Here is a 24,580-nt window from a genome sequence, read left to right as displayed (position 1 = left end):
TAGGAAAAATTTCTTCATGGAAAGGGTTGTGAAGCATTGGAACAGGCTGCCCAGGGCAGTGGTGGAGTCACCATCCCTGGAGGGGTTTATAAGATGTGCAGATGAGGTTCTTCGGGACATGGTTCAGTGCCCGAGTTCAGTGAATGGTTATAGACTTGATCTTGAGGATCTCTTCCAACCAAAATGGTTCTATGATTCTGTCCTTGAAGAGCTTGAGCCCCCCAAAGGCTGGAGCTTAGTAGATCTTGATGGGAAATCACCCCCAAACAGCTTGTATCTGGCACCATCTAGATATTCTGAGTGCAAGCACTAAGAATTGTAATTTGGGGAGTAACAGAAACCAAGCTTCCAAATGCTACTTCACCATGAGGATATGGTACCCCCAATTGCCATTATACAGAGGAAAAGATATTAGAAAGCAGCTTCGCAGCTCAAAACCTCCTTTTGCGCTTAATTGGGGCAGCAGCATCCCCAGGCAGAAAGCCTATGCCCAAGTGGTATTTGTCCCATTTTATAAGCAGCAGATTGGTGATGCCCAACACCAGGGAAAATTCTGGCTCACTGCACTAAGGTCTCAGTTGATCAGAAGAGATTTAGACCACAAAAGCTGCGCCAGTTGTCAAAAACAGAGCACACCAGTGAGCATTATATCCCTTGGATGACAGGCACCTGCAGAGCCAGACCCCAGAGCCAAGAAACCCACAGCCTTCTGGTTGAGTCATCATCATTTACAAAAGCTGGTCCTAGTTACAGCCTGCATTTCCCCTTAGAGCTCAGAGGATACTCAAGAACAGGGGGAACAGACCTGTTGTTGCATAAGAGAGCTCAAGTAGGAACCCAAGAAAGTTGCAGCAGTCCTGGGTCATGTTTTTTTTAAATGCCTATCCAGAAATTCTCATTAAATACAGGGAGACCAGTGCTCAGCTGAACCAGAAATCCCTCTTATCTTCCTGTGCAGACAACCTGGCTCCTAAAGGAGATCCCAGAGGGCTCAGAAACACTTCAGCCTCCTGAATCATCCTGCTCTTGCTAAGCAGGGACCTTATTTCTCAGCCTCAAAGATCAGGTTTACCCTACATGTGCCCTTCTTCCCCTGCTGCCACTTGCCCATCATCAGCACCACATCCTTGCGTTGCCAGATACATGCAGGATTCACCCTGACAAGGCATGAGAGCTGTAGCTGGAGGACCAGAGAGCTCATGGCAGGATTCAAAGCCAGCAGCAACACAGACAGACAGAGGACAGGAGCTGCAGCACCTTGCACTTGCAGCGGTGAGCGCTCCCAGCTTCTGCTGCCCTCTAAACTCAACAGGAGGGCACGCTATTGCTTCCTGCAGAGAAAAGATGCTGATTAGCTGTTGTCTATGGCACCCTACCTCTCATCAGAAGAAAAATACCATCTGGCATGCCACCCCTGGAGGGCTGCCAACCTTTGCAGTAAAATACAAATGCAAGAGAAGGTCAAGAGAAAGGAAAGGGAGCAAAACAGTCAGAAAGATTAATCCCTGCCAGGTGGTGTCAGTCCAGAGCCTGGAGTACAAAACTGGATAGATGAGCAAGCAGAGTTTAAGTAGGAGAAAGAACAAGAAGCAGAAGTGAAACAATTCTCTGCAGGAAAGTCATGGATGAGCTGAAGAGATATCAGATCTGAGCTGCAAACCAAGCCCAAGTAGGATCTACTGCGCCTAAACCTCTCTTTGATGGGTGGTTGCCCAAGTAGAATTTGCATCACTGGGCTTCAACTGCCTGAAGACAGAGAGCAGAGACTCCAAAACTGGCAGTGGGAAAATGGAGTTTAAGAGAAGGGAGCCCAGTTGGTGACACCAGGTTGGAGGAGCAGCGATGAGAGAATCACAGAATCAACTGGGTTGGAAAAGACCTCGGAGATCATCAAGTCCAACCCTTGGTCCAACTCCAGCCCATTCACTAGATCAGGGCACTAAGTGCCATGTCCAGTCTCAGTTTCAAACCCTCCAGGGCCGGTGAGTCCAGCACCTCCCTGGGCAGCCATTCCAATGCCTGACCACTCTCTCTGCACAGAATTGCTTTCTCATCTCCAGCCTCAGTTTCCCCTGGCAGAGTTGAAGCCCATGCCCCCTTGTCCTATTGCTGATGCCTGGGAGAAGAGCCCAATCCCCACCTGGCTAGAACTGCCCTTCAGGTAGTTCTAGAGAGTGCTGAGCTCACCTCTAAGCCTCCTCTTTCCAGACTAAACAAGCCCAGCTCCCTCAGCTTAGCAGGTAGCATTGAGTTGCGAGAGTCTCAAAGGGATGCATCCCTTGCCTCTCCCAGTACCACACAGGGAGTGTAAATAGGGCATCACTTGTCCTGGCAATGTTTCTGTACCCATCTCACACAGGACATCCTCCCGCATTGCATGCAGTGAGGATTTCGGCAGTCTGAGCATGTCCCCATGAGTGTCACCTGGTACAGGGGCTCTGCAATCAGTGCACACATCAGCAGTTACAGGTGCAGAGCTGGACTCTACCGCTCCATCTCCAAGGGAGAACCCCATCCCTCCCACCACAGCCACTTGAATTTCAAGCATCCTCCATTGACACTGGTCACTTCTTGCTTCCTGTGCCTCCTGGAAGGGGACAGGTCAATCAACAATTTTATTAACAAAAACATGTGCATAGCTGTGTGCCAAAGAGACAAATGAGGGAGCTCAGTGTCAAGGCAAGCATACCACTCCACACGAAACTGCCCTTTTCTTAGCCTTGGGATCAGTGGTACCTTCTGACTCCAGGCGGTCCAGCCCATAGGTCACAGCCGTACTGATCCTCCTGACGGACGGAAGAGCTGTCCTCCTGACAGAAGGTGCCATTGGTGCTGGAGTTACCAGGACCACAGTTCTGCTGGATGGCTCCTCTGTCTGTCCAGACTGGGTAGCAGACAACTCACCAGCAACTGGAACAGCCTCCTCTCTGGTTACCAGGACATCTGTTTGATCTACAGAAGAGAGAAAGCAGCAGTTTGGCACAATATAAAACCCCCACCATTTAAGAACAAACTCCTCAATGAAAGCTTCACTCAGAGTAGAAGCCTCTTTCAAGATGTGCAAGTGACTCCGTTCTAATGAAAGCTTCTCCTCCAGGATAACCAGCACAGGAGGTTCCCCTTAATGAGAACTCAGCCAGGTTTTACTTCTACTGCTTTGAGGTCTGCTGGTCACCACCCCATAGCACTGAGACACTGGTTGAGATATGAACTGAGCAAGAAATCTAATTGTTTATTACACAGAGAAAAATTAGTTGAATTTATAATTAAATCCCAGAAGCTAATTAGATGAAACCACCAGAAGAGCCTTTTCTCCCCTACAAAGGGACTTTTAAGAGATACAATGCTAATAGTTTTTCTTCTTTTGCTGCCCTGCAATATAGATGTTATCAGAAAAGCTGCTCAGCAGCAGTTTCATCACAGTGACACCTTCTACTATAGAAACACACAAGCTCAAAGTCAGCTTTGTGCTAAGGAAACCCTTGATATACTCCCATCAAGAAGACAGGCTCCTAAACATACCTGCCAAGGTGACATGAAGCCAGCGGGCAGCAACTAGATGAACATGACTGCTGTATGAGCTACATCAACCCAATACGAACTCACCATCCCTCAATGGAAGGTTCCACACCCAAAGGCTCACCGGACTCTTGCAAGAGGGCATCTACCCCCCACCACTGTTCCCACCTTACCCTGATGAACTATTTTCATCCTTCAGACTGATTATCAGGAATCTGTGACCACCTTTGGCTCCAGAAGTAAAAGCTCTCCCTCCATAAAGAGAAACTGTGTTAAATGCCTAAGGCCAGAAGTCAGCTTGCTAGCAAGGATAGATGTGGAGGTTTTGTGGTGATTTTTAATCTCTACTCCATTGTTATTTTGGGAAAAACAAACAAAAACACATTCTGCCATATTTTAATGTGGTGGATCTGGTAGCACAGGCAGAAAGCAGTGGCAGCCTGTACTAGGCTAGAACAATAAGTCACTTAGAATGTGAATGCTGTATGTTGAGACCTCAGTGTCCAAGCATTGATTTTTGGTTTCAGATGTACCATCTCGTGTGGAAATAAGTCTCCAGTCCTTGAAACAGACCCTTACCTTCTACTTCTGGAGCATTCACTGCAGAGGAAGTACCAGTTGCCACCAACATCTGGGTGGCACTAGGAGCAGTTGGCATCTGGGTGTCCTCCCCACTGTCCCCCTGGGGGAGGCTTGTGGCTCCTGTCCCCTGGGTGGCACCAGGCACCAGTGTCACCACTGACAAAGCAGCATCAAGCTCCTGGGCAGCTGTTGTCACCTCCCAAGTGACACCTGCAGCAAGAACATGCGTCAGTACCAACTCACAGCAACAGGACATTGAAGGAATACAACTCTGTGCATCAGCGGCTCCAGAGCCACAGCACACACAGCTGGTCCAGCAGAAGGATGTGGCAATATTCATAACAGAAATTAAAACAGCAGAATTAGTCCTCATTTTCTCAGTTGCCCCTTGGGGACATGTGCACCCACTGGGGAGCAACACCAAGTAAGTACAGCCCTGCAGAACCATGGTGTGAGATACAATTTGGAGCACGTGAGGCTACCAGGGCAATGCTTTTAGGGGGCAGCTCATGGCTTTGAGACTTCAGCTTTGTAGAAGGGTTTATTTTTGTTGTGCAAGTCTTATTGATAGTGTTGTTTCCCCAACATCTGGGAAACAGCAAAGAGGGAACCTGCTGACAAGCCAAGTGCTTATAAATTAATCTAGAAATTAATCAGTCAGGTTTCAGCACCAGCATGCAATTAGCTTTCCTGTTACAGCAAAAGCTAGATCCTTCAGAGGCAGTGAGGAGTTAAAGACTAAAGGTGCCCAGCAATTTAAATAAAGTCCTAAACCTCATGTTCCTCAGCCTAAGAATGTATCATTGCCCAAGACCTGACCAGACTCCCTTTAGCATTTCCCCTACATTTTAAACACTGAGTAGAATCATTGTCATTGGGCTGAAGATGTCACGTCCACAGGTAAGTACAGCACAGGGTGACACTGTCAGCTGTCTGGGAGGAAGGTTTGTCTGCTGGTAACAGGCTTGGCACCAACACGGGGCAGTCAGAGCCTGACCAGTGGGGGACAACACCAGGAGCTTCTGTCACAGAGCTCCGGACAGATCTTCTGATCCGAGCATCCTTGTAAATCACGAAAGACACCAGTTACACACAGCCCACCAGTACAGCTCAGTTATTACTGGATTTAGGAAGCATTTACAGCCACCCATTGTCCCTGCCTCTTCCACACTGACTGCAGGTGTCCACAGCTGGTAGTTGAGAGATAAATGATCCCAGATGCTAATTAATTCACCCACCCCAGAATTATTCCCCCCCCTCCATTTTGCAGGGCTTCCAAGTGAGCTTGTGCAAAGACCACCTTTGGGTCCTTGCACTTGCCATGTCAAAGAGTCACTTGTAGCCATGTCCTCCTTGAAACCAAGCACTTAATCAGCTGCTCAGAATCTGGGCTCCCTCCCTTGTCACAGGACAGTCACACTAGAGGCAAATTTACATCTCTGGTTGAGGTGAGATTCCTACAACCAGACTACATCTGTCCCTCTCAACTGCTGCATGAGCACCAAAGCTGAAGCCCCTGCTTTGGTAGGACACTGCACACATAGAACATCACTAAGTTTTGTCAGAGACTTGGGGCTAGCTGATGAAAAGACTCCAATTCACCACAGACACCCCCATACCCAAGCAACCCCTTCACCCCCAGGCTTTGCCGACACAGCCTTTCCAGTCTCAGTCCTGTTTGCTATTGCAGCCACTATCTCTCAGCTTGAAGAACAGAAGGTGCAGCTCACCACAGTTGCTTCACATAACATCCAGGACAGGGTACCGCCCAGACTGCGCCCACCTGTACACAGGGACATCGTGTGTAGGAACAGCCAAGGCTGGGCACCACTTTATGGCTGTGAATTAACTGCTTAGGCTGTTACCTCTGCACAAAGGTCCATAGCCTCTCCTGGGAGGGCAAAGGGGTGTCCCACCTTGCTGCAAGTATCAAGATCGCACCTTTCTCCACTTTATCCCCCTGAATGTAAGCACAGGTTCCAAAAGCATCTCTCCTAAACCTACACTTGTGTATGCAACAGGCAAGTTTTACCTTTCCATGAGCTTTCCAGAGTAGGAGAGAGATCAGACTGTGTATCTGTCACCACAGCCACCTCCGGCTGGGACAGCAGGATGCTTTTCCCCTCCTCTGCTGTGACTGTGTCTATGTTTTCCAGCGAGTTGAGATGAGCCGCACCCATACCCGTCAGGTTTGCAGTGTGGAGAGCACCACTGCTGCCCGTGGAAGCTGCCGACACCTCCTCCCCTCGCACCAGCTCTGTGCAGTTGGTCTCCTCAGCAAGCTCGGGAGTTGGTGGAGGAGACACTGGGGACAGCAGCACTCCTGCTGCATCCTCTTCCTCCCCCACAGCTCCCTGCAGGGTCTGGGATGGTTCTGTTGCTCCCTGGTTCCCTGTTACCTCCTCATGAGATGTGACTTGACTTACGCCCCTTAGTTTTGTGTCATCCCAGTCAGTTGGCACGGTGTCCGTAGCACGGATGGTGACAGTGCCAGCTGTGACAGGCAGATCTTGTTCAACACCCGTCCCAGCTTCCAGGTGGAGGGAGGCCTCGGTTGCCATGAAGGGACGTGTCACAGCCACGGACGCCCGTACAGCCAGGGACTTCAGAGGGCTCCCTGTATGAGCTCTGGGTGTTCCCACCTCAGAGGCCACACTGGGAGCCGGGGGAGTTGGGATGACATGGTGGTCACTTGCTGTTTCCCAGCTGGGAGAACTGGGGAGCAGCGTGGGCCGGGGTGCAGCTGAGGGGAGCGAGCTGGTCTCTGCCTCCTCCTCAGCTGGCCCAGAAAGGGGGTTTGCTGAGAGGCCAGCAGAGCTGGGCTCAACTTCGCCACCACCCTCCGTGGTGGTCTCACCAGTGGGGCCGCTGACAGACTCCTCCTGGACAGAAGGGTTCAGTGTGGTCACAGCTGTGGTCAGCATGGCCTTGAATGCAGCATCCTCATCCAGCTCTGATTTTGTGGGAACAAACTCCTCTCCACCTGCGGCAGCCACAGCAGAGGTGTGAGCACCCAGGCTCTGGCTGCTTGGGATGATGTGGCTTGGGCTCACGGGCAGCATTTCTCCTTCTGCAGTGAAAGCTTCAGTGAAGGGCATCTCAGAGGGCTTTGCTGACACTCCACATGGCTCTTCAGATGCAGTCTGCTCAGAAGGGCCCAGGTTACTCTGCAAGCTCAGCATGCTTGTTCTTTCATCTTCTAGCCCATTCCCTGCCCAGAGGCCATGCTGGACCTTTGTCATGTCCCTCTCCTCCAGTGGCTGAGATGCCAGGCATGGTGGGCTGGAGGACAAGAGCAGGATGCTGCAGGCGACCACACAGATGTTAAATCCTGTTGATCTACTCATAGCGGAGAAGAGACGAGCCCAGAAGCCTGCAAGGCTGTCAAGTCCAGAGTGTAAGACCTAGGAAGGGAAAAAGGAACCAGGTTACACATAATCAACCACCCATTGACCCAGGGCCTTAAACAACTGAGTGACAAGTTCCATGCATGCTGGTCTATGGCAAGTTCTGAGCAGACCCTATATACACAACCCAAGCAATGGAGACCTCCTATTTAACTGTTCCTAACCTACCCATTCTGAAGTCTCATGCCAGACCAACCCAAACCTTGAACTGAAGCTCAAGACAGACCATGCCAAGCTCTCATCCCAGTGGCAGAGTGCTATGGTCTACCCAGTAGGCATCAGACTTGCAAGCATCTGAGGAGGATCAGCCTGCTGGTCCTTTACAAAGTCCAGGACTCATGCTTGTCAGGGCCATACTGAAGTCTCAGGCCTGTTATGGCAAGTCCTGTTCTGTGCATTGACACAGAGGGAAACCAAGGAACTTGCACAGAGGACAAGGTGAGTCTATTGGGCACAACATAGAACCAGAGCCAAAACAGAAGGCTTGAGGGCTGCATTAGTATCACACACCCTGTATGGGCTCCTTGGCCCACCAGAGAAAAGCTACAGCCCAGACAGCAGCACTGCTGCATTAGCACAGGTTTTATGCTGCACTGCACCATGGAGGCACTTCCAGAAAGTTTCACGTGGATAATCACCGTGTGTTCCCAGAGTTTCCACGGGTGCTGAACCGGTACCCAGCAGCGATCCAGCCAGCTGACAGCCTGCTCTTGGCAGGCGCCGCTGCCTCCGGTGACACGGCTCAGGCTCCCAGACAGACAGACACCTCACAGCAGCAGGAACTGCTCCCAACCACCTCCCTTGGGCAGGTGCCCCCATCCTGGGCTTGCTGCACCACCACTCAGCAGCAAAGAACATCTCACCCACTTGCTACATGCAGGACAGCCAGTCGTACAAAGCTCCTGCACATAGAGCCCTCCATCACACAGCCAGTCTGGTAAGCTCCTCTTCCCAGTTTTGGGGGACAGTTTGCCAGTAGCATGGTCAAGCCCTACCACAAGAAGCCTCCAACCATCACCGGCTTCACCTGCTTTGGTTGGCATGTTCTCAGTGCCAGTGAACCACTCTTATTAATATCCATTATCCCTCTGCAGCTCAAAGGTAAGGAAGAAGATTGGTTGTGAGACCACCTCTTAGTCTCTATGTTAAGAGAAGCAATGGTTACCCTTTGCAGTCGTGCTCATGGGCACCAGGATGAGTCCCCCAGCTTGCTAGACTCCTCATTCTCCCATGTAGGTAATTATTATTTGCATTTGTACACACACAATGCAACAAGCTGACTACTGCTTTGTTACACGTGGGTGTACCACTTCTCCATGTCTGCTCATGCACCCACATGCAAGAGGTAACCACTGTCACGGAGAGAAGCATCTTCATAACACCCCATTTGTGCTAGTCCATCTAATTCAAAGGCCCTGTGTCCTGCTGTTCACGTACATTTGTCTCTTCCTCAACAGCATTAATGTGTCCAGTCACCTGAACACAACCAAGACACCAGAAAGCCGGTTTGGTCACACCGATATAATGTGTATTTCCATTATAAAACAAGCCTCTTACTGCACACAAGAGAGAAAGACTTCTCCAGCTGAAGACCCTTATGATCTGCAGGGCTGTCTGCGACACACAAGACAACCTCAGCATTACCAGCTCAGAAGAACACAGCTCAGAGTCAGCTACCGCAGGCTCCATTAGCTGGTTGAGCCTTTGGGGTGCATCCAGTCATTTTTTCCATTCCCCCTGCAGCCCTGGTGCTCAGCACTTTGAGCTGCTGGAATAATTCCCCATCACAGGCCACACACATGCACCAGGTGCTCGGGGACAAACAGAAGCCACCAAGAAGCTGTTCACCAGCAAACACACCTTCCACTTTATCTTCATTATCTCCTTGCTCTGCAGGATGAGTGGCTACTCATCCATCTCCTCTACCCCCCCTCCCAAAACAAACAGTTGAAACCTGACAATATTCAGCTGCTCTTACAGGCTAATTCTTCATGCTCTTTTGTAATTAAAAAGCACTAAGAGTATATTATGCGAGTTAAATTGATAGTGCCCAATGACATGCATCTGCCTTGCCATGCTGACAAGTACAAATTACATTCACCTCACACTCCTTTAGCAAGTGCCAATTCAGATCAGACATATTGATAACAGCAAAATATAAGTTTGGCTCCAAATATCGTTTGTCTAGAAGTCTCTTTAAGCTACAAAAGTAATATTAGCAGTAGTTAAACCTAAACAAACCCCCAGCCACGCTTGAAAAATAGCCATAAGATTTCTTGCAGTCATATACATCATGCATATGTGTATACTTTTGTAAGTTTCTAGCTCCCAAATAGCCTAAGACATTCAGGATGATGTTAGCAGAAACATCAACATGTTCATCTGTCTTCCCAACAAGCTTATTCCATCCTTCCCAGGAATAGAATGGCAGGGAATAAGAGGCAGAGCTGCTCCCTAAAAGACTGGCTTTGAGACATCCACTAATTAAAACAAACCAACAAAAAAAGAGTACTAAGAGCCTTTCCTCCCTCTGGCTATTAGATCATGTGGACAGTCAGTACAAGCCTGATACAAGAGTATCCAGAGTATTTTAGGCAGCCTCATGCTGTTTCCCCTAGTCTGAACAGCACTGGGGACCGTATTTCTACATTTGTAAATGGCAAAAATACTGTTTGAGAGTTATTTGCTCAGGAAACGCCCAACAACTAGATCCAGGCTGGCCTAGACCTCTACATTCAATAAAAGCTCAGGACAGTAGCACTGAGCTTGCTGCAGGATCGCGGCACAAGTTCGCACTTCAAAGAAGATTAGTCAGAGCTTAAGACCTACTCAGCTTTAGGAAGAGGCTGGATTAGACTGTATAAACAGCAGTGACCTGGCTATCTTCTTAAGCAGAGTTTGACACCTTGCTGTAGCACTCCCACTTGATGCAAAGTGCTCCAAGTTTGAGTGGGTAGCTGGCTGCCAAGCAGTTTGTTACTCCAGCTGCACTGGGCTATACGTTTATCCTCCCATCTGGCTGGTTTTATGGTCAGTCTGCTCTACAGCCTCAGCCAAGCAATAAAACTAAGCCCTTCCTCTGTGGTAATCTTAAGCTTTTTCCTTACTAGCCTGAAGCTGTAGAATAACTCGGTATTTCATGCTGCAGGAGCTCCTTGTTCCCAGATTTCACCTGGCGTTCTGAGCCAAAGCCCTGGACAACATCTGCCAAGCACCAACCAGGCTCTCAGTAGAACACTAATCCTTGTTTTAAATAGGAGGCACACACAGAGGGCGAGAGACAACCCAACTGCTTCCCCTGCACACAATAACAAAGCCCAAGAGATGCGGTTCCCCTGGCCACAAACCGGCACAACTGCAGACAGCCAGGGAGCTTTATCTCCATCATGGAACAAAATAAGTGTCCTTTGAACACCTGGTAGGCTGGAAAGCAGCACAGAGGGCTGCTAGGCTAAAAACAAGGTGCCAAAGCTGGACATCTCCAGGAGCTGCCCATAAGGATGAGAATTACCTACTGCTGTGGGCAAGTCGCCAAGCTGAGGGATAATAAATATAAATTAATCAGCCGCTAAAGCAGTCTCAAGGCTCGGTTGGATCCTCCTGAACCAGGCTGCTTCCTTACTCCATACAATTAGCACTAGCAATAACTATCAGACCCTCTGAGTCAGAGACACCGATTTGAAGTCAGTTCCATGGAAGTCTGATAAAACAAACCACAGAAAGAACCTCAAAAGGAACCTCATCTTGCCATGGCCACTCCAACGGGGGAGGTTTGAATGCGGACAAGCACAGAGCAGACCAGTTTCTCCCATTCAATAGCTGTTCCTTACACAGAAACAGGATAAAACCACCCCTCTGCCCCAGTTGCATGCAGCTTCTCCCCAGGATGGCTCTTTAGAGTTTCACCCAGCCAGTTTATTTAGAGAACTCCTAAGGAAACACTTTGCTGTTATTTTCTGCCTTTGGCAACTTCTGGTTGTGCTTTTCTTCAATCATTGAAACAGCGCAGGGATAAAAAGCACTGAGCTTTTAACTCACTTGAATTAATAACCCTGTTCTAACAATCGCTCTCCCAACAGAGAGGACACTTCTACACCGAAGCTGAAGTGGCTGCATGCATCATATAGCACAGAGCACAGGAGATTAACAGGTCGGCTTCAGACAAATCACTGTCGAGCCTTTGCAGAACACGGCTTTTCACACCTCCAAGTGCAAGCTTGATTATGGCAGCTTTGACTGGGTGAATAGTCCTGGATGCACTCAGCTCCGCAATTCATCTGCGAAAGGATGCAGGCAGTGGACAAAACCACCGCAAGTCTTTTAATGTGAAGGTTTAGCCAAAACATACAAGTCAAAGAGCAGCCGGCAATCAAATGTGTGTTACCAGAGTGCTAATGTGCGCTATCCAAGCCTTATTAGTCCTGCTGAATACAAAAGCCAGCAGATAATACACTGCACATCTCCAACTCCTACTTTGGCACACAAGCTGAGAAAAATGCCTTCATTTCACCTTACATTCTGCCCTTGCCCTGTTCAATCAAGGGAATTTTAGAGCCAATGAACAGACCTCAGCCAGTTAAACCACAGTGAAATCCCAAGCGACACAACTGCACACCAGCCACCAACACAGCCCAAGTCAGACAAGCTAAACTCTGCAGACACCACCAGGCATCAGAGGGGCACATCCTCCCCTATATTTGAGGACAGATCCTTACAAGCAAACAAATTAGATATTAATATTCTGTAAGGCCAGCTTCCTACCAGTCCTAGTGAGGCACCTTAATACATAATACATCACCTCTGCTTCCAGCATTGGTGTTCCAGCAGTAGTTCTTCGAGAAGCGAGAGACATGACATGTTTTAGGCATTATTCCCCCAGCCACTAAGCGATCGCTTGCTTTGTTCGGAACAGCACAGACCACCTACGGAAATCCCTACTCGGATTTGCAAGTAAAAGCCGTGTAGTTCTGCATGGCTTTCTGACCCCGTGCCAGGTCCCCAGCACCGCACAAGTCAGAGACTACCAAATTCCTAAGGGATTAAAAAGATTGAGAGGAATGGGGGGGGGGTAAGAATGAGGCCAAAGGGTGCAGCAATTTTCAAACAGCAGAAGGATGGAAATGCTGCTCTCCAGACCAGAGGGGTAGCATTCAGATTCCCATCTGCAAGAACCACTCCAAAATTTCAGTGCAGACAGCAACACCGCACAGCGCATCTGGAGGATCATAAGTCTCTGCAGATGAAGATTTACGATCTTATTAAATACACCTTGCCAGGCCCTTTTAGCTTGGGTAGAACCTGCTTGTTGGCCAGGGAATAGACTCAGGGCTGGCTCAAGGCTTGGTTACACCCGGCGCACCTGCTTGCGGGGCACAGAGCCATCCTCTTTAGTCCTATTTCCAGGTGAGCTTAAAGACCCAGAAGTGCATCTTTTCCCTGCAGCCGCCCAACGCGCCAAGGGATCAAGTGCAACCAGCCACCCGGGGATCCCTCCAGCCCAAACCCGCCGCAGGACGGAGGCACAGTAAAGATCAGCCCCCAACACGCTCCAGGAGAAGAAACCCCCGCTTCGGGATTTCCCAAAGGGGCACATGCGGCCCCCCATCCCCGCAGGACGGCACCCACCCCCCTCCCCATCCCCCGGGGCTGCGAGGACCAGCCCGCTCGCCGGGAACAAAGAGCCGCGCCGAGGATGCGCTGCCCTGCGGGCATCGCTACCGCCAGAAACACAACCGACAAAAGGACTAAACACGGGGGGAAACCAGCTTGGGGACGAGAGCGGTGGTCGTGGGTGACCCCCCGGCTCCTCCCCGGCCTCACCTGCCTCCCGCCGCCTCCGCCCGGTTCCGCGGCGACGCGCCGCGCTCGCCCCCGGCGCCCCACGGGCGGAGCGGAGCGGGGCCGCCCCCGGCGGGGCGGTGTCGGGGGTTTGGCCGCTCCGCTCCGCCCGGGCGCCGGTTCCCGCCTCCCCTCGGTGGGTTTTGTGCTCCAGCCGCAGCGCTTGGCACAGCGCGCCCGCAGCCGCCTCTTGCCGCTGAGTTTCCCAAAATGAAAAACAAAGAAGTTGCAGCACCCGAGGCTGAGCCTCAGCCCGCGCACCCAGCTCTGCCCCGCAAGCCGGGCTCAGGGTCTAACCCGAGGCTCCCTCTTTGCTTACAAGAAGATACAAAAGCAAGGCCTACAGCATTGTTAGTAGTTTTCCAGCTATTACACATTCTCCTCCAGTATTTTCAGCTGCAGAGGTCACCTTCCTCTAATACTGGCCCTGCAAAGGAGGATGACTTCTTAAAGAGCATCCCACACATGCATTGAAACAGCTTCCTTTTTTTGTTGTTGTTGCTTTGTTTTAAGCACCTATTTGGCCAGAGAGAAAGAACAATAAACAAGTTTTACTCCTGGTCTCCTCCTCCCACCTGTTTGGATTTTTTTCCATCAGGAATCCCACAGCTAGTCTAACAATAAAAAACATTTACACCATCAGGTTCTGTAGCGCACATCACCTCATCAAGCAGCTCAAAAGACCATACCCTGCCTCCAAAAAACCAGGAGAAGACACCAGCTTGGCTTCCTCTGGCTTCAGCCTGGAGTCAAGGGCACCATAAAGCCCCAGCTGTGCACACACAGGGTTTTATAGCTGGTCTCGGGCAATGAGGCGCTCAGAGCGGAGCTGCAGCAGGTGCAAAGCGTTTGTGCAGGCAGGGACAGGTGAGAAGAGCCCAAAACTAATGAACATTCAAAGGAGGAGATGGATGGGGTGGGGAGATCTGATGAGGGTTTGCTAGGAGGGAACAGGGGGAGGATATAGGAGAGACAAAATCATGACTTTGTGAATGTCTTCTACCACATGGACCACATTAGAGAATATCTCTTTACCTCTAGTTATAATAATTCATAAAATTAGGTTTGCTTGTTTTTTCATTCATGTAACAGAGTAAGATTTAACCTGCTTTTAGCTGTCAAACACTGGGCTCTCTAGAAAAACAATGTCCATTTGATAGGACAAGCGCTGATGGTTTTAAACTAAAGATTCAGGCTGGACATGAGGAAGAAATTGTTGCCCTGAGGGTGGTGAGAGCCTGGCCCAGGTTGGCCAGAGAGGTGGTGGCTGAACCATCCCTGGAGACATCCCAGGCCAGGCTGGACGGGGCTCTGAGCAACCTGAGCTGGTGAAGATGTCCCTGCTCATGGCAGGGGGGGCACTGGGGGAGCTGGGAAGGGCCCTTCAACCCAAACCATTTGATAATTCTATGAACATAACTTATTGAGGAAAACCAAGATATTCCTCATCAATAAATTGTTCTTTTTTTCCCGTTTGTTATGCTCACGGAAAAAAAAATGTTTATACTAGTGGCTTGTTCCCTCTGCTAAACTTACCTCAGTGTTTCACCTAGCTAATTTCAGAGAAATCGAGTGTTTGCTACTGGATTTCAACCAAACTGGAACCAACCCAATTCATTTTGGTAGCATCCTGCATCCAATACTCAAACTTTTCAAAGCCAGATTTGTTGTAGGTCAAGGCAATTTCTTTCGGAGTAATATTGCTAAGCTCTGCATAAGTTGAAAATAAAGTGTAAAAATGCCTGTATCAGCAATAAAGGCCATCATTGGCAAAAGGCATCAGAAAGAGCTTCGGAGTTAGGCTTGGTGGAGCAAACGGTCAGACAAAACGATGTGAATAGTCCCATCTGGCTTTGCATCTATGAGTTGTAAAATCTGGGGAATTATTCATAAATCAATGTGTCTGGTGCTGCTGCTTCTTTCTAAAAAAAAATATATATATATATAAAAATATGTGAAACAAAGGATGTTTACTCTCTCCTCTAAGGGACACAGAGCAGAGGGGAAAGGAAAAGGTAAGAGCTGCGTTTTTGTGGCCATTTGAAACACCATTAACCCCCAGCTTAGGCACCCGAACCTCTCCGCGGGTTCATCCACTGAATTCTTTCCAGCAAACCACAATCAATGAGGGCTTATTTTCCAACGCAGCGCTGCACACGTTGTGGCGGGTCAGGCATTGATTCCCAAGCTGCTCAGCCACCCGTGTGCGGGGACATGGGCAGGAAAACAGGGACCCCCCTGCCAGAAATTAGAGCCCTGGGTGACGAGTCCACCAGGCTCAGCATTAGTAGCTACAAAATCCACCCCTTCCAGTTGACCTGGGGTTCAGAATGAGGGGTATTGATTTCAACCTCTTTTCTATCCAACCTTTAAAATGATCAGGATGTGTATTTAAAATGTAAAGCGTGTGTAAGTGATGCTCTGCTGTTCTCTAAGAGGCGCAGAGCACTTAATAGATTGGAGAGGTTCTCGCTTCCCCCTTGTCATTGACTGACTCTGAACCCAGATGGGCCCTGTGTACTCTCAAGGTTAAAGATTTCACTGGTAATCACGGTAACCAAAATAGACAGTTATCTGTGTTTTCTTCCGTATCTGAAATTGCAAATTCCCCATACGCTTGCAAGTTTCTCTACCCCGCATTCCCTGCCAAAATCACGGGCTTTTGCATTATCGACAACAAAAATCTGCAGAGTGAAAGAAGGATGGAAGAGGCAGAAATCAGAAATCACTTGAGAGCATTGCTTTGTTTTTCATTTCTATGCTCTATTAATTGGAAATACTCATTTTTAACTGGGCTCAGTATCCTGCAGAGCGTATCTATAACCAAGTAAAACGGGCCCCACTTCCACAGCAAGGTAAGAAACATCCATTCCTTTCCCTTCTTGTCAGTGCTCTGGCTCGAGACATTTCAGTGCCACCCTCTGCTGGCCTCGTCCTTCAAGAAATGCCCTCGGGTGAAATTCGGAGCTTAAATTCTGCTGTAAGCTGGTTTATTCTTCCACGCGGGTAGCGTAGGTGACAAAAACACCGCGGGACGCACGTCCCATTCCTGCCTCTGACTTGTGAGATGATTTTCCAAACCAAACCGCGCTGCTCTCCGCATTCATCTCCCCTGACATAAAATGGAAATGACGATACCTAACTTTTGTCACACTCCCATGTATCATCTGTGTATTATTATAGCAGCAAACTCTGCTTTATAAATTAATAACATAATGCATTTCTTTAAAAGGTGGTATTCCTGTTGCAGCTTATTGCGCAAACTAAAAAGTCCTAATTAAGAGACGGAGTCACTTAAAAATACTCATGAAAACACATTTGGTATGTATAAAATGAACTAAAAAATCCTTGTCCTGACATCAGAATACTGCATTTTATGGTGCTACTCCTGGCACCTGTGATGAGATGGTATCAGCTCTCCTAAGTATGTCAGGACATGCCACAGAAGGTAAAGGCAATTTTAAAATAGTTAACATTAATTTTGCTCCTGAATGACTTTCCCAAATTGGATATTTGGGACACCCAGCACATAAATCAGTGCACATCTCCATCTGTATTTGTGCTTTACAATTCACCTTTACAACAGCTGGTAGCACTTGTTTGAAGGGGACCTGTTCTTCCCATTAAACAGTAGTCATTGGAATGGAGGAGAAATGAGTCTAATTCAGGGAAAATGAGAACAGCATCCCCTCCTACAGAGGGGAAAATACATTTAAAACAAGTCCACTTTGAAAAAGATACCAGGAAGTTTATGGCCAATTAATTATTTCAAATGTAATAATGCCACAGATGACCAGATTCCGTTTTCCTCTGACTGCAAACACGATAAATGCCATCTGCAGTAAAATGAAATCACAGAATCACAGAATCCCAGGATGTCAGGGGTTGGAAGGGCCCTGGAAAGCTCATCCAGTGCAATCCCCCCATGGAGCAGGAACACCCAGATGAGGTTACACAGGAAGGTGTCCAGGCGGGTTGGAATGTCTGCACAGAAGGAGACTCCACAACCCCCCTGGGCAGCCTGGGCCAGGCTCTGCCACCCTCACCAGGAACAAGTTTCTTCTCATCTTTAAGTGGAACCTCTTGTGTCTCAGTTTGAACCCATTGCCCCTTGTCCTGTCACTGGTTGTCACCCAGAAGAGCCTGGCTCCATCCTCCTGACACTCCCCCTTCCCATATTGATCCCCAGGAATGAGTCCCCCCTCAGTGTCCTCTTGTCCAGCTCCAGAGCCCCAGCTCCCTCAGCCTTTCCTCACACGGGAGATGCTCCACTCCCTGCAGCATCTTGGTGGCTGCGCTGGACTCTCTGCAGCAGTTCCCTGTCCTGCTGGAACTGAGGGGCCACAACTGGACACAAGATTCCAGGTGTGGTCTCCCCAGGGCAGAGCAGAGGGGCAGGAGAACCTCTCTGACCTACTGACCACCCCCTTCTAACCCACCCCAGGTACCATTGGCTTCCTGGCCACAAGGGCCCAGTGCTGGCTCATGGTCACCCTGCTGCCCCAGGACCCCCAGGTCCCTTTCCCCTGTGCTGCTCTCTAACAGGTCATTCCCCAACTTATACTGGAACCCGGGGTTGTTCCTGCCCAGATTCAAGACTCTACAGTTTCCCTTGTTATATTTCATTACATTTTTCCCTGCCCAACCCTCCAGCCTGTCCAGGTCTCTGGATGGCAGCACAGCCTTCTGGCGTGTCATCTTAACGGAATCAAGCTGGGTTCCTTTCTTTTGCCACGTTCCTCACTGCTGGCACGAACAGCAAAACTCTGCAAGGCCAAGAGATGCCAGGGCAGCCCCTCTGCTGGCTGTGATTGAGAGAAATCAGCCCTACAAGGAGACGCAGGACCCAGCTTCTGCTTCCCCAGCCCTCGCGGTTCTGCAGCGCTCACAGGGCAGGAGAGCCATAAGAACTTATTCTTGTCACCGCAGTCAGCAGATGTGACTCGGAGAGCGCGCAGCAACCAGATCTGCTGAGTAGGAAAGTGCCATTTTTACACCGCTGCTTTTCAAAGGAGAAACCAGGCTTGTGCTGGCTGCTCCAAGGTCGCAGGGATCGGCCGCGCTCGCTCTGGGAACGCAGCCCGGGAGGACCAGCGTTCACCTCCACGGCCGCATCACAGCATCCTTGAGCAAAATCAACACAGGTAATACCGACGGACACCACCTAGTGCAATTTTCCCAGAAATAAAGTGCTGAGGAAGCCATCCCTTTGCATATTGGAACCTCAGCTAAAATCTGAACCGCCTGTCAATTCCCTGTAGCGCTCGGATATTTTTTCCCCCCGTCCTACATACTCCGCTACAAAATTAGGCTGACAATAAAAGACGCGCTTGACACGCCACCCCAAAGCAAGCTAAGCCTAAGCACTGTTCTGGCATTAAACCCTCTGCTTCTCCATCATCTTAAATACTTGTTCAGATAATACCCTTTGAATACCCTTTGAAAACTTCAGCTTTCTTTTGCTTCTCAAAATGTGGAAGTTAAACCGACCCCCTGAATCCACAGGTTTTAAATAAAGGCGGTTTCATGCCGAAACTCCACCACTCGCTAAACTAACGCCGTGGGGCTGAAAGTCCCCAACCACGGGGACAAACGGGGTCTTTGCCGGGGGTGACCCACTGCATCAAGACACCTGGGTGGGAGGTGAACTATGTTTTAGCATGAAACAGTGATGCTCTCCATCCAGACACCACCAGTGTTTTCATTATTCCCCTTTCGGGGGATTTTTAGGGTAGTACAGACAACTTTTGGGGGTGGTTATGAGCAGAGAAATACACATTTTTGTGTTGGAAATATTCAGACCAATTACACTGAAATCCTACAGCAGGACCCAGGTTAAGAAGAACCCCAAGCAGCAGAAAGACAACAGGTTTTCTTGCTCTTTCTCCTTTCAGAGCACTGAGAAGTAGATCCCCTTGAACCCCTGTGCTGGAAAAAGGTGAGGAAACACTCTGTGAGCTCCAGAAGCTACAAGAGATCTCTGAGAAATTGCTCTTTTATTACATCTAAAGCTGGGCCTAAGCACACAACTATCTGATTTTGTGAGAAAACCGGGGTGCGTGCCTCAGTTAGCCTGTATATAGGGATTATAGAGGCTTAAAATCAAGCCACCTGATGTGGGGACACCAAAGAGTGTTTATTTTATGACCAATTAAAAATAAGAATGGCTTGCTGTTGAAATATGCATAGGGTTGAGCTGAAATCCGCGGCTCTGCGGGGTTCCAGGGAGGCATTTCGGCATTAAAGGGAACAGAATAATACGAGCCGGGCGTGATGCGGCCCCGCCGGAGCCGCTCGGGCCTGCAGTGTTGATGCTGCAGGACACATTCTTTTATGTTTGCAATGTTTGCAAGTGCACTGCAGGGATTAATTCAACTGAGAGCTGCCGGATTGCAGCACTTGTACGGAAAAAGTCGTTTTCTTGATGAAAAATGTTCCCTTTTAACCCTCCGGGTAGTTCTGTAGCTGCCACCTCGAGGTACCAGCGTCGCTTCCACCGCCGCTCGGTGACAATAACGCGTCCGCAGGAGACTTGAAAAGGGTTTTTGCTGCCAGTGGCTTGAATACCAACAGAGTCTTGAAAGAAAAGAAAGGAAAAAAAAAAGGAAAGGGCTGCATTAGCCAAAATCAACTGTTCTATACATCTGAAATAAACTGAAGAGTTTTCACTGGTTTCAATGGGCTGCTCTTCATCCCTCGTATTTTTACAGAGTTATGCAACCTCTTCTTCGCTTGGCAGAGGACACCACTGCTCCCAAGAGTTACAGGAACCAGCTGCATTTGGGGAATAATTGTTTTCTTGTACAGGGAGACCCTGCTTTTTATTCCCCTCGGCCTTCTGCTTACTAGCTGGCTTAATTGTCCCGCCATCTCCTTACACTGTGAATAATTCTCTTCATTTGTATTGTTATTTTGAATGTATTTATAGCCGGATTCTTACGGGTTAGCATCACCATCTGTTTCTTCAACAGTTACATATTCGGGGGAGCGCTTTGCACATTATGCAAGTGGCTTCCTTGATTAAACCCGCACGGCGTGGATGGATTTTGTTATGAAACCCTGGCACATCTCTAAGTCTCTGGCTTCTGTTATCAATAACTGCTCGGCTCTGGAAAGACCATCCATTAAATTAAGCCACTTTTAAGCTGCAGCTTGCATTTCAGAACTCATGTTAACTGTGATTGATTAATCTAATTTAAGAAAAGATTTCCGATGGACTATAAAGACGCTGATGTGATTAGCAGCAAACTCTTTGCCAACCAAGCAATAATACATTTAGGAGGAAGCAATGGGCTGTGTATTTCAAGGAGAGCCTGTGATTTCTAAAAAATATATCTATGTAATTATTTTTACATGAAACGCTGCATTTAAAACATAGCATTGTAAACATGTCATTATAGCACAGTAAGGTACCATATGCAGGTGGACCAGCTGAACCTTAGAAATGTCCGGTGTTGGGGAATCACCACTTCCCTGGAGACATTATTCCAATTGCTAATTGTTGTCATTGTGAAAAATTCTCCTCTTGTGTTCAATCGGAATTTCCCCAGGAGAACCTGGGAAATTCTGGGATTGTTTCCTTGACAGAAAGCCCAAATCAAGTTTCTTGAATAGAACTCCCAGCTCGGTCAGGTGTGACTCTAACTGAACACGCATTCTTCAGGATGTTGCTCAAACACGGCAGAGTTAATGCTCTGTTGTGAGAATTACATTTAAACACGTTTCCAGGCATCGTTGTTTTCATATGATTTAAAGTTCAGCTGCATTTCCGTATTCTGGAAGGTCACAAAATACACACCATTAAAAAAAATAGTTTTAAAAAACATTAAAAATATCAAACCGCACAAAATCATACGGCAATTTGAACTCTGTGTCAGTGTTTAATTGCTACAGGGTTTTGTTTGTTTATCTTTTCATGTGTCAGCATCCTCTGCTGCTGCCTTGGCAATGATTCCTCCTACTCCAGAACGCACTGGAGATGGGTCGTATGAAGAGTGCATGGTGAGGTGTGGGATGGCATCTGAGGGACAGAGATGAGATGTCACAGCTTTACGACAGATACAAGGGCTTTGCAAGGAGTCTCCCACAAGATTCTCCCTGCAGAGTTCACCTTCTTCACACCTTTCTTGCATTCCCTCTGCGCTGCCTGTATTCCTCACATTTGCTCCAGATCATAGAACTGTTTTGGTCCACTTTAAGATCATCAAATCCAACCATTTACCTGGCACTGCCAAGTCCACCTCTACCCCATGTCCCTGAGAACCTCATGTCCGTCTGTCCAACCCTCCATGGATGGTGACTCCAGCACTGCCCTGGGCAGCCTGTTCCAATGCCCCACAGCCCTTTGGGGAAGAAATTGTTCCCCACATCCAACCTCAACCTCCCCTGGCGCAACTTGAGGCCGTTTCCTCTGCTCCTGGCGCTTGTTCCTGGGGAGCAGAGCCCGACCCCCCCTGGCTCCAAGCTCCTTTCAGGCAGTTCAGAGATCAGAAGGTCTCCCCTCAGCTCCTGTTCTCCAGCTGAACCCCCCAGGTCCCTCAGCCGCTCCATCACACTTGTGCTCCAGCCCCTCACCAGCTCCGTTCCCTTCTCTCCACTCGCTCCAGCACCTCAAGGGTTTCTTGGTGTGAGAGGCCCAAAACTGCCCCCAGGATTTGAGGTTTGGCCTCCCCAGTGCCCAGCACAGTGGCACAATCACTTCCCTGGTCCTGCTGGCCACACTATTCCTGATACAAGCCGGGATGCTGGTGGTCTTTTTGGCCACCTGGGCACATGCTGGCCCATGTTCAGCTGGTCCTTGACCAACATGTCCAGACAGCTTTCCAGACACTCTTCCCTGAGCCTGTAGCGCTGCCTGGGGTTGTTGTGACCCAAGTGCAGGATCTGGCACTTGGCCTTGTCGAACCTCGTAAAATTGGCCTCAGCCCAACAATCCAGCTGGTCCAGATCCCTCTGTAGAGCCTTCCTACCAAGATAATACCGAGCCTTTCCAGGATGCCCCATCTCCTCCAGCACCTTCAGCCTCCACTCCTGCTCTGCACACACATGAACCTTCTTCTCCTCTTCTTTCTCTTCTTCTTTTCTCTTTCTCTTTCTTTCTCTCGCTTCTTCTCTTCTCCCTTCTCCTCTCCTCTCCTCTCCTCTCTCAATGCCACTTCGTGACCCAGGTGACTTTAGGGACAGCAGAAGGGGGGAAGACAACAAGGCCATGACAGGAGCAGAAGAGAGAAGGGTTCTGCAGAGCTGCTAGTCCAACAACCGGCTAGTGCAGAGGTTTGCTCAGGCGACAGAGCAGATGGCGGCAGCAACAGCTTTCGGTGTCTCACCTCGCTCCCACTCGCCGTCCCGCTCTCCCGCATGCCTCCACCTTCACAGATCCGAAATAGAAAGTGTGGATGTGGGACAAACAGCACTGCCACCACCTACGCGAAAAGTACAGCGTCTAAAACTGCCAGCAGCGGCTCACAGCTCGGGGAGCAGGGGTTCTGTGGCAACAGAGCTCACCCGTGTGACAACAGCCAACCTTGAAACCTTCTTGCTCCATCAGAGGCACTTTGGCTCTTTGGTTTGCCTGTCTGGCAACGAGCAAATGTCCAGACCCAGCTCAGCAGCTAATAGCTTTTTTAATATTTATTTTGCTTCCTGAAGAAGAAATGGGTCCTGTGCACTGAGCTGATATAAATACCGTGTGACAGATCTTTTGGGGACGTGATCAGGGCCAGAGTTACAGTCCTGGGCATACATACAAAATCCCTGAAGAGCAGCTGATTCTACAGGCATGGTTATCACAGGGAAAGGAGGAGGGAAAGCCCGGTGGGGGTTGGTGGGAGTGGGGGAAGCATTGCCTTAGAAATCTCTTTCTCAAGTGACCCCAAATTTTCACTTCCAGTAGCCAACATCTCTCATAAACTCCACCAGCATCACAAATATTCATTAGAACACCTTTTATTGATTGAGCCCTTCCTATTAATAGAGTCCAGCTGTTATTATTAACAGCAGATAACTAAACACACATTTCACTCATGCACACATGCTCTCATAGTTTTCGGTGCGTACTTTTCCTCTCTTCCGTGTGTTTTTGGGTAACTGTCTCTCCATCCACACCCAGATCCACCTGTAGAACCCATTCCCACAAAGTCACACTCAGGGGCTGCCACAATGTGGCAGATACAGACCAGAAATACCAAGACCAAAACACCATCTAAGGCAGGCTGCATATTTTAGACACCTCGAATAACTTGTAAACAAGTGGTGACTGACCTCACCTGTAGCGAGCTGACATTCAGCTATAACACAGAGACGAAGATTATTTAGAAAAACTTAACATTTCCTAACTTTGATGGGGTTAAAGCTTCAACACTGGGCCAAAGTCTTTAATTGCAACATGTGGGAACATACACACAGACAAACGCAGCTTTTTCTTTGCTCCAAAACTGAGTTAGGATCTTGGTTTTGACAGCCTCTTATTTCTTGAGGGTTTGAAATAACACGGCATTACCGCAAACCTTGCAAAATGTGTCTTGTGGTGCAGCTCCATGACTCTGAAAGTCTGAACAGCAACATATTTCCCCTTTCAAAATAGAGACAGACCAAGGCAAACCCCAGCTGTATTGGCACAACAATCCACTTTCCCCAAAATGGCTAAAACTGAACTAATTAAAATTACATTTTCGGCGCTCACATCAGCCTGGAACACAAGTGTGATGGGAGCGGCTGAGGGACCTGGGGGGTTCAGCTGGAGAACAGGAGCTGAGGGGAGACCTTCTGATCTCTGAACTGCCTGAAAGGAGCTTGGAGCCAGGGGGGTCGGGCTCTGCTCCCCAGGAACAAGCGCCAGGAGCAGAGGAAACGGCCTCAAGTTGCACCAGGGGAGGTTGAGGTTGGATGTGGGAACAATTTCTTCCCCAAAGGGCTGTGGGGCATTGGAACAGGCTGCCCAGGGCAGTGCTGGAGTCACCATCCCTGGAGGGTTGGACAGACGGACATGAGGTTCTCAGGGACATGGGGCAGCGCCAGAGCTGGGTTATGGTTGGACTCCATGATCCTCAGAGTCTCTTCCAACTGAAACGATTCTATGATTCCACCCCACCAGCTGACTCCCACCACAGCTCATCTTCTACCACCTGTTTACCAGGCACAGGTGACCCGCTCTTCAAAACAAGTTACCACGGTGGGGTTTATTATTCCCGTCCTCAGTGTATGATCACACTCCTGTCTTCACTCCTCTTGGAGCC

At 49.0% G+C, this 24,580-nt stretch overlaps 1 protein-coding gene across 1 annotated transcript in view; it reads right to left on the bottom strand.

The window, feature by feature from the left end:
* Positions 1 to 7,448, bottom strand: part of ARMH4 (armadillo like helical domain containing 4) — a gene marked incomplete at both ends in the record, with an annotated part of 65,553 nt that extends 58,105 nt beyond the window's left edge. The window contains 3 exons of the mRNA XM_082058084.1: positions 2,737 to 2,952; positions 4,099 to 4,311; positions 6,134 to 7,448. Coding sequence (XP_081914210.1) covers positions 2,737 to 2,952; positions 4,099 to 4,311; positions 6,134 to 7,448 — 1,744 coding nt within the window. The remainder of the gene's footprint in view (positions 1 to 2,736; positions 2,953 to 4,098; positions 4,312 to 6,133) is intronic.
* Between the last annotated feature and the right edge of the window lie 17,132 nt (positions 7,449 to 24,580).

Source organism: Streptopelia decaocto (genome assembly GCF_964273445.1).
Source record: "Streptopelia decaocto genome assembly, chromosome: 7".
Lineage (NCBI taxonomy): Eukaryota > Metazoa > Chordata > Aves > Columbiformes > Columbidae > Streptopelia > Streptopelia decaocto.
The sequence above is the reverse complement of the archived record's forward strand: the minus strand, read 5'-3'. Positions and strand labels throughout refer to the sequence as shown.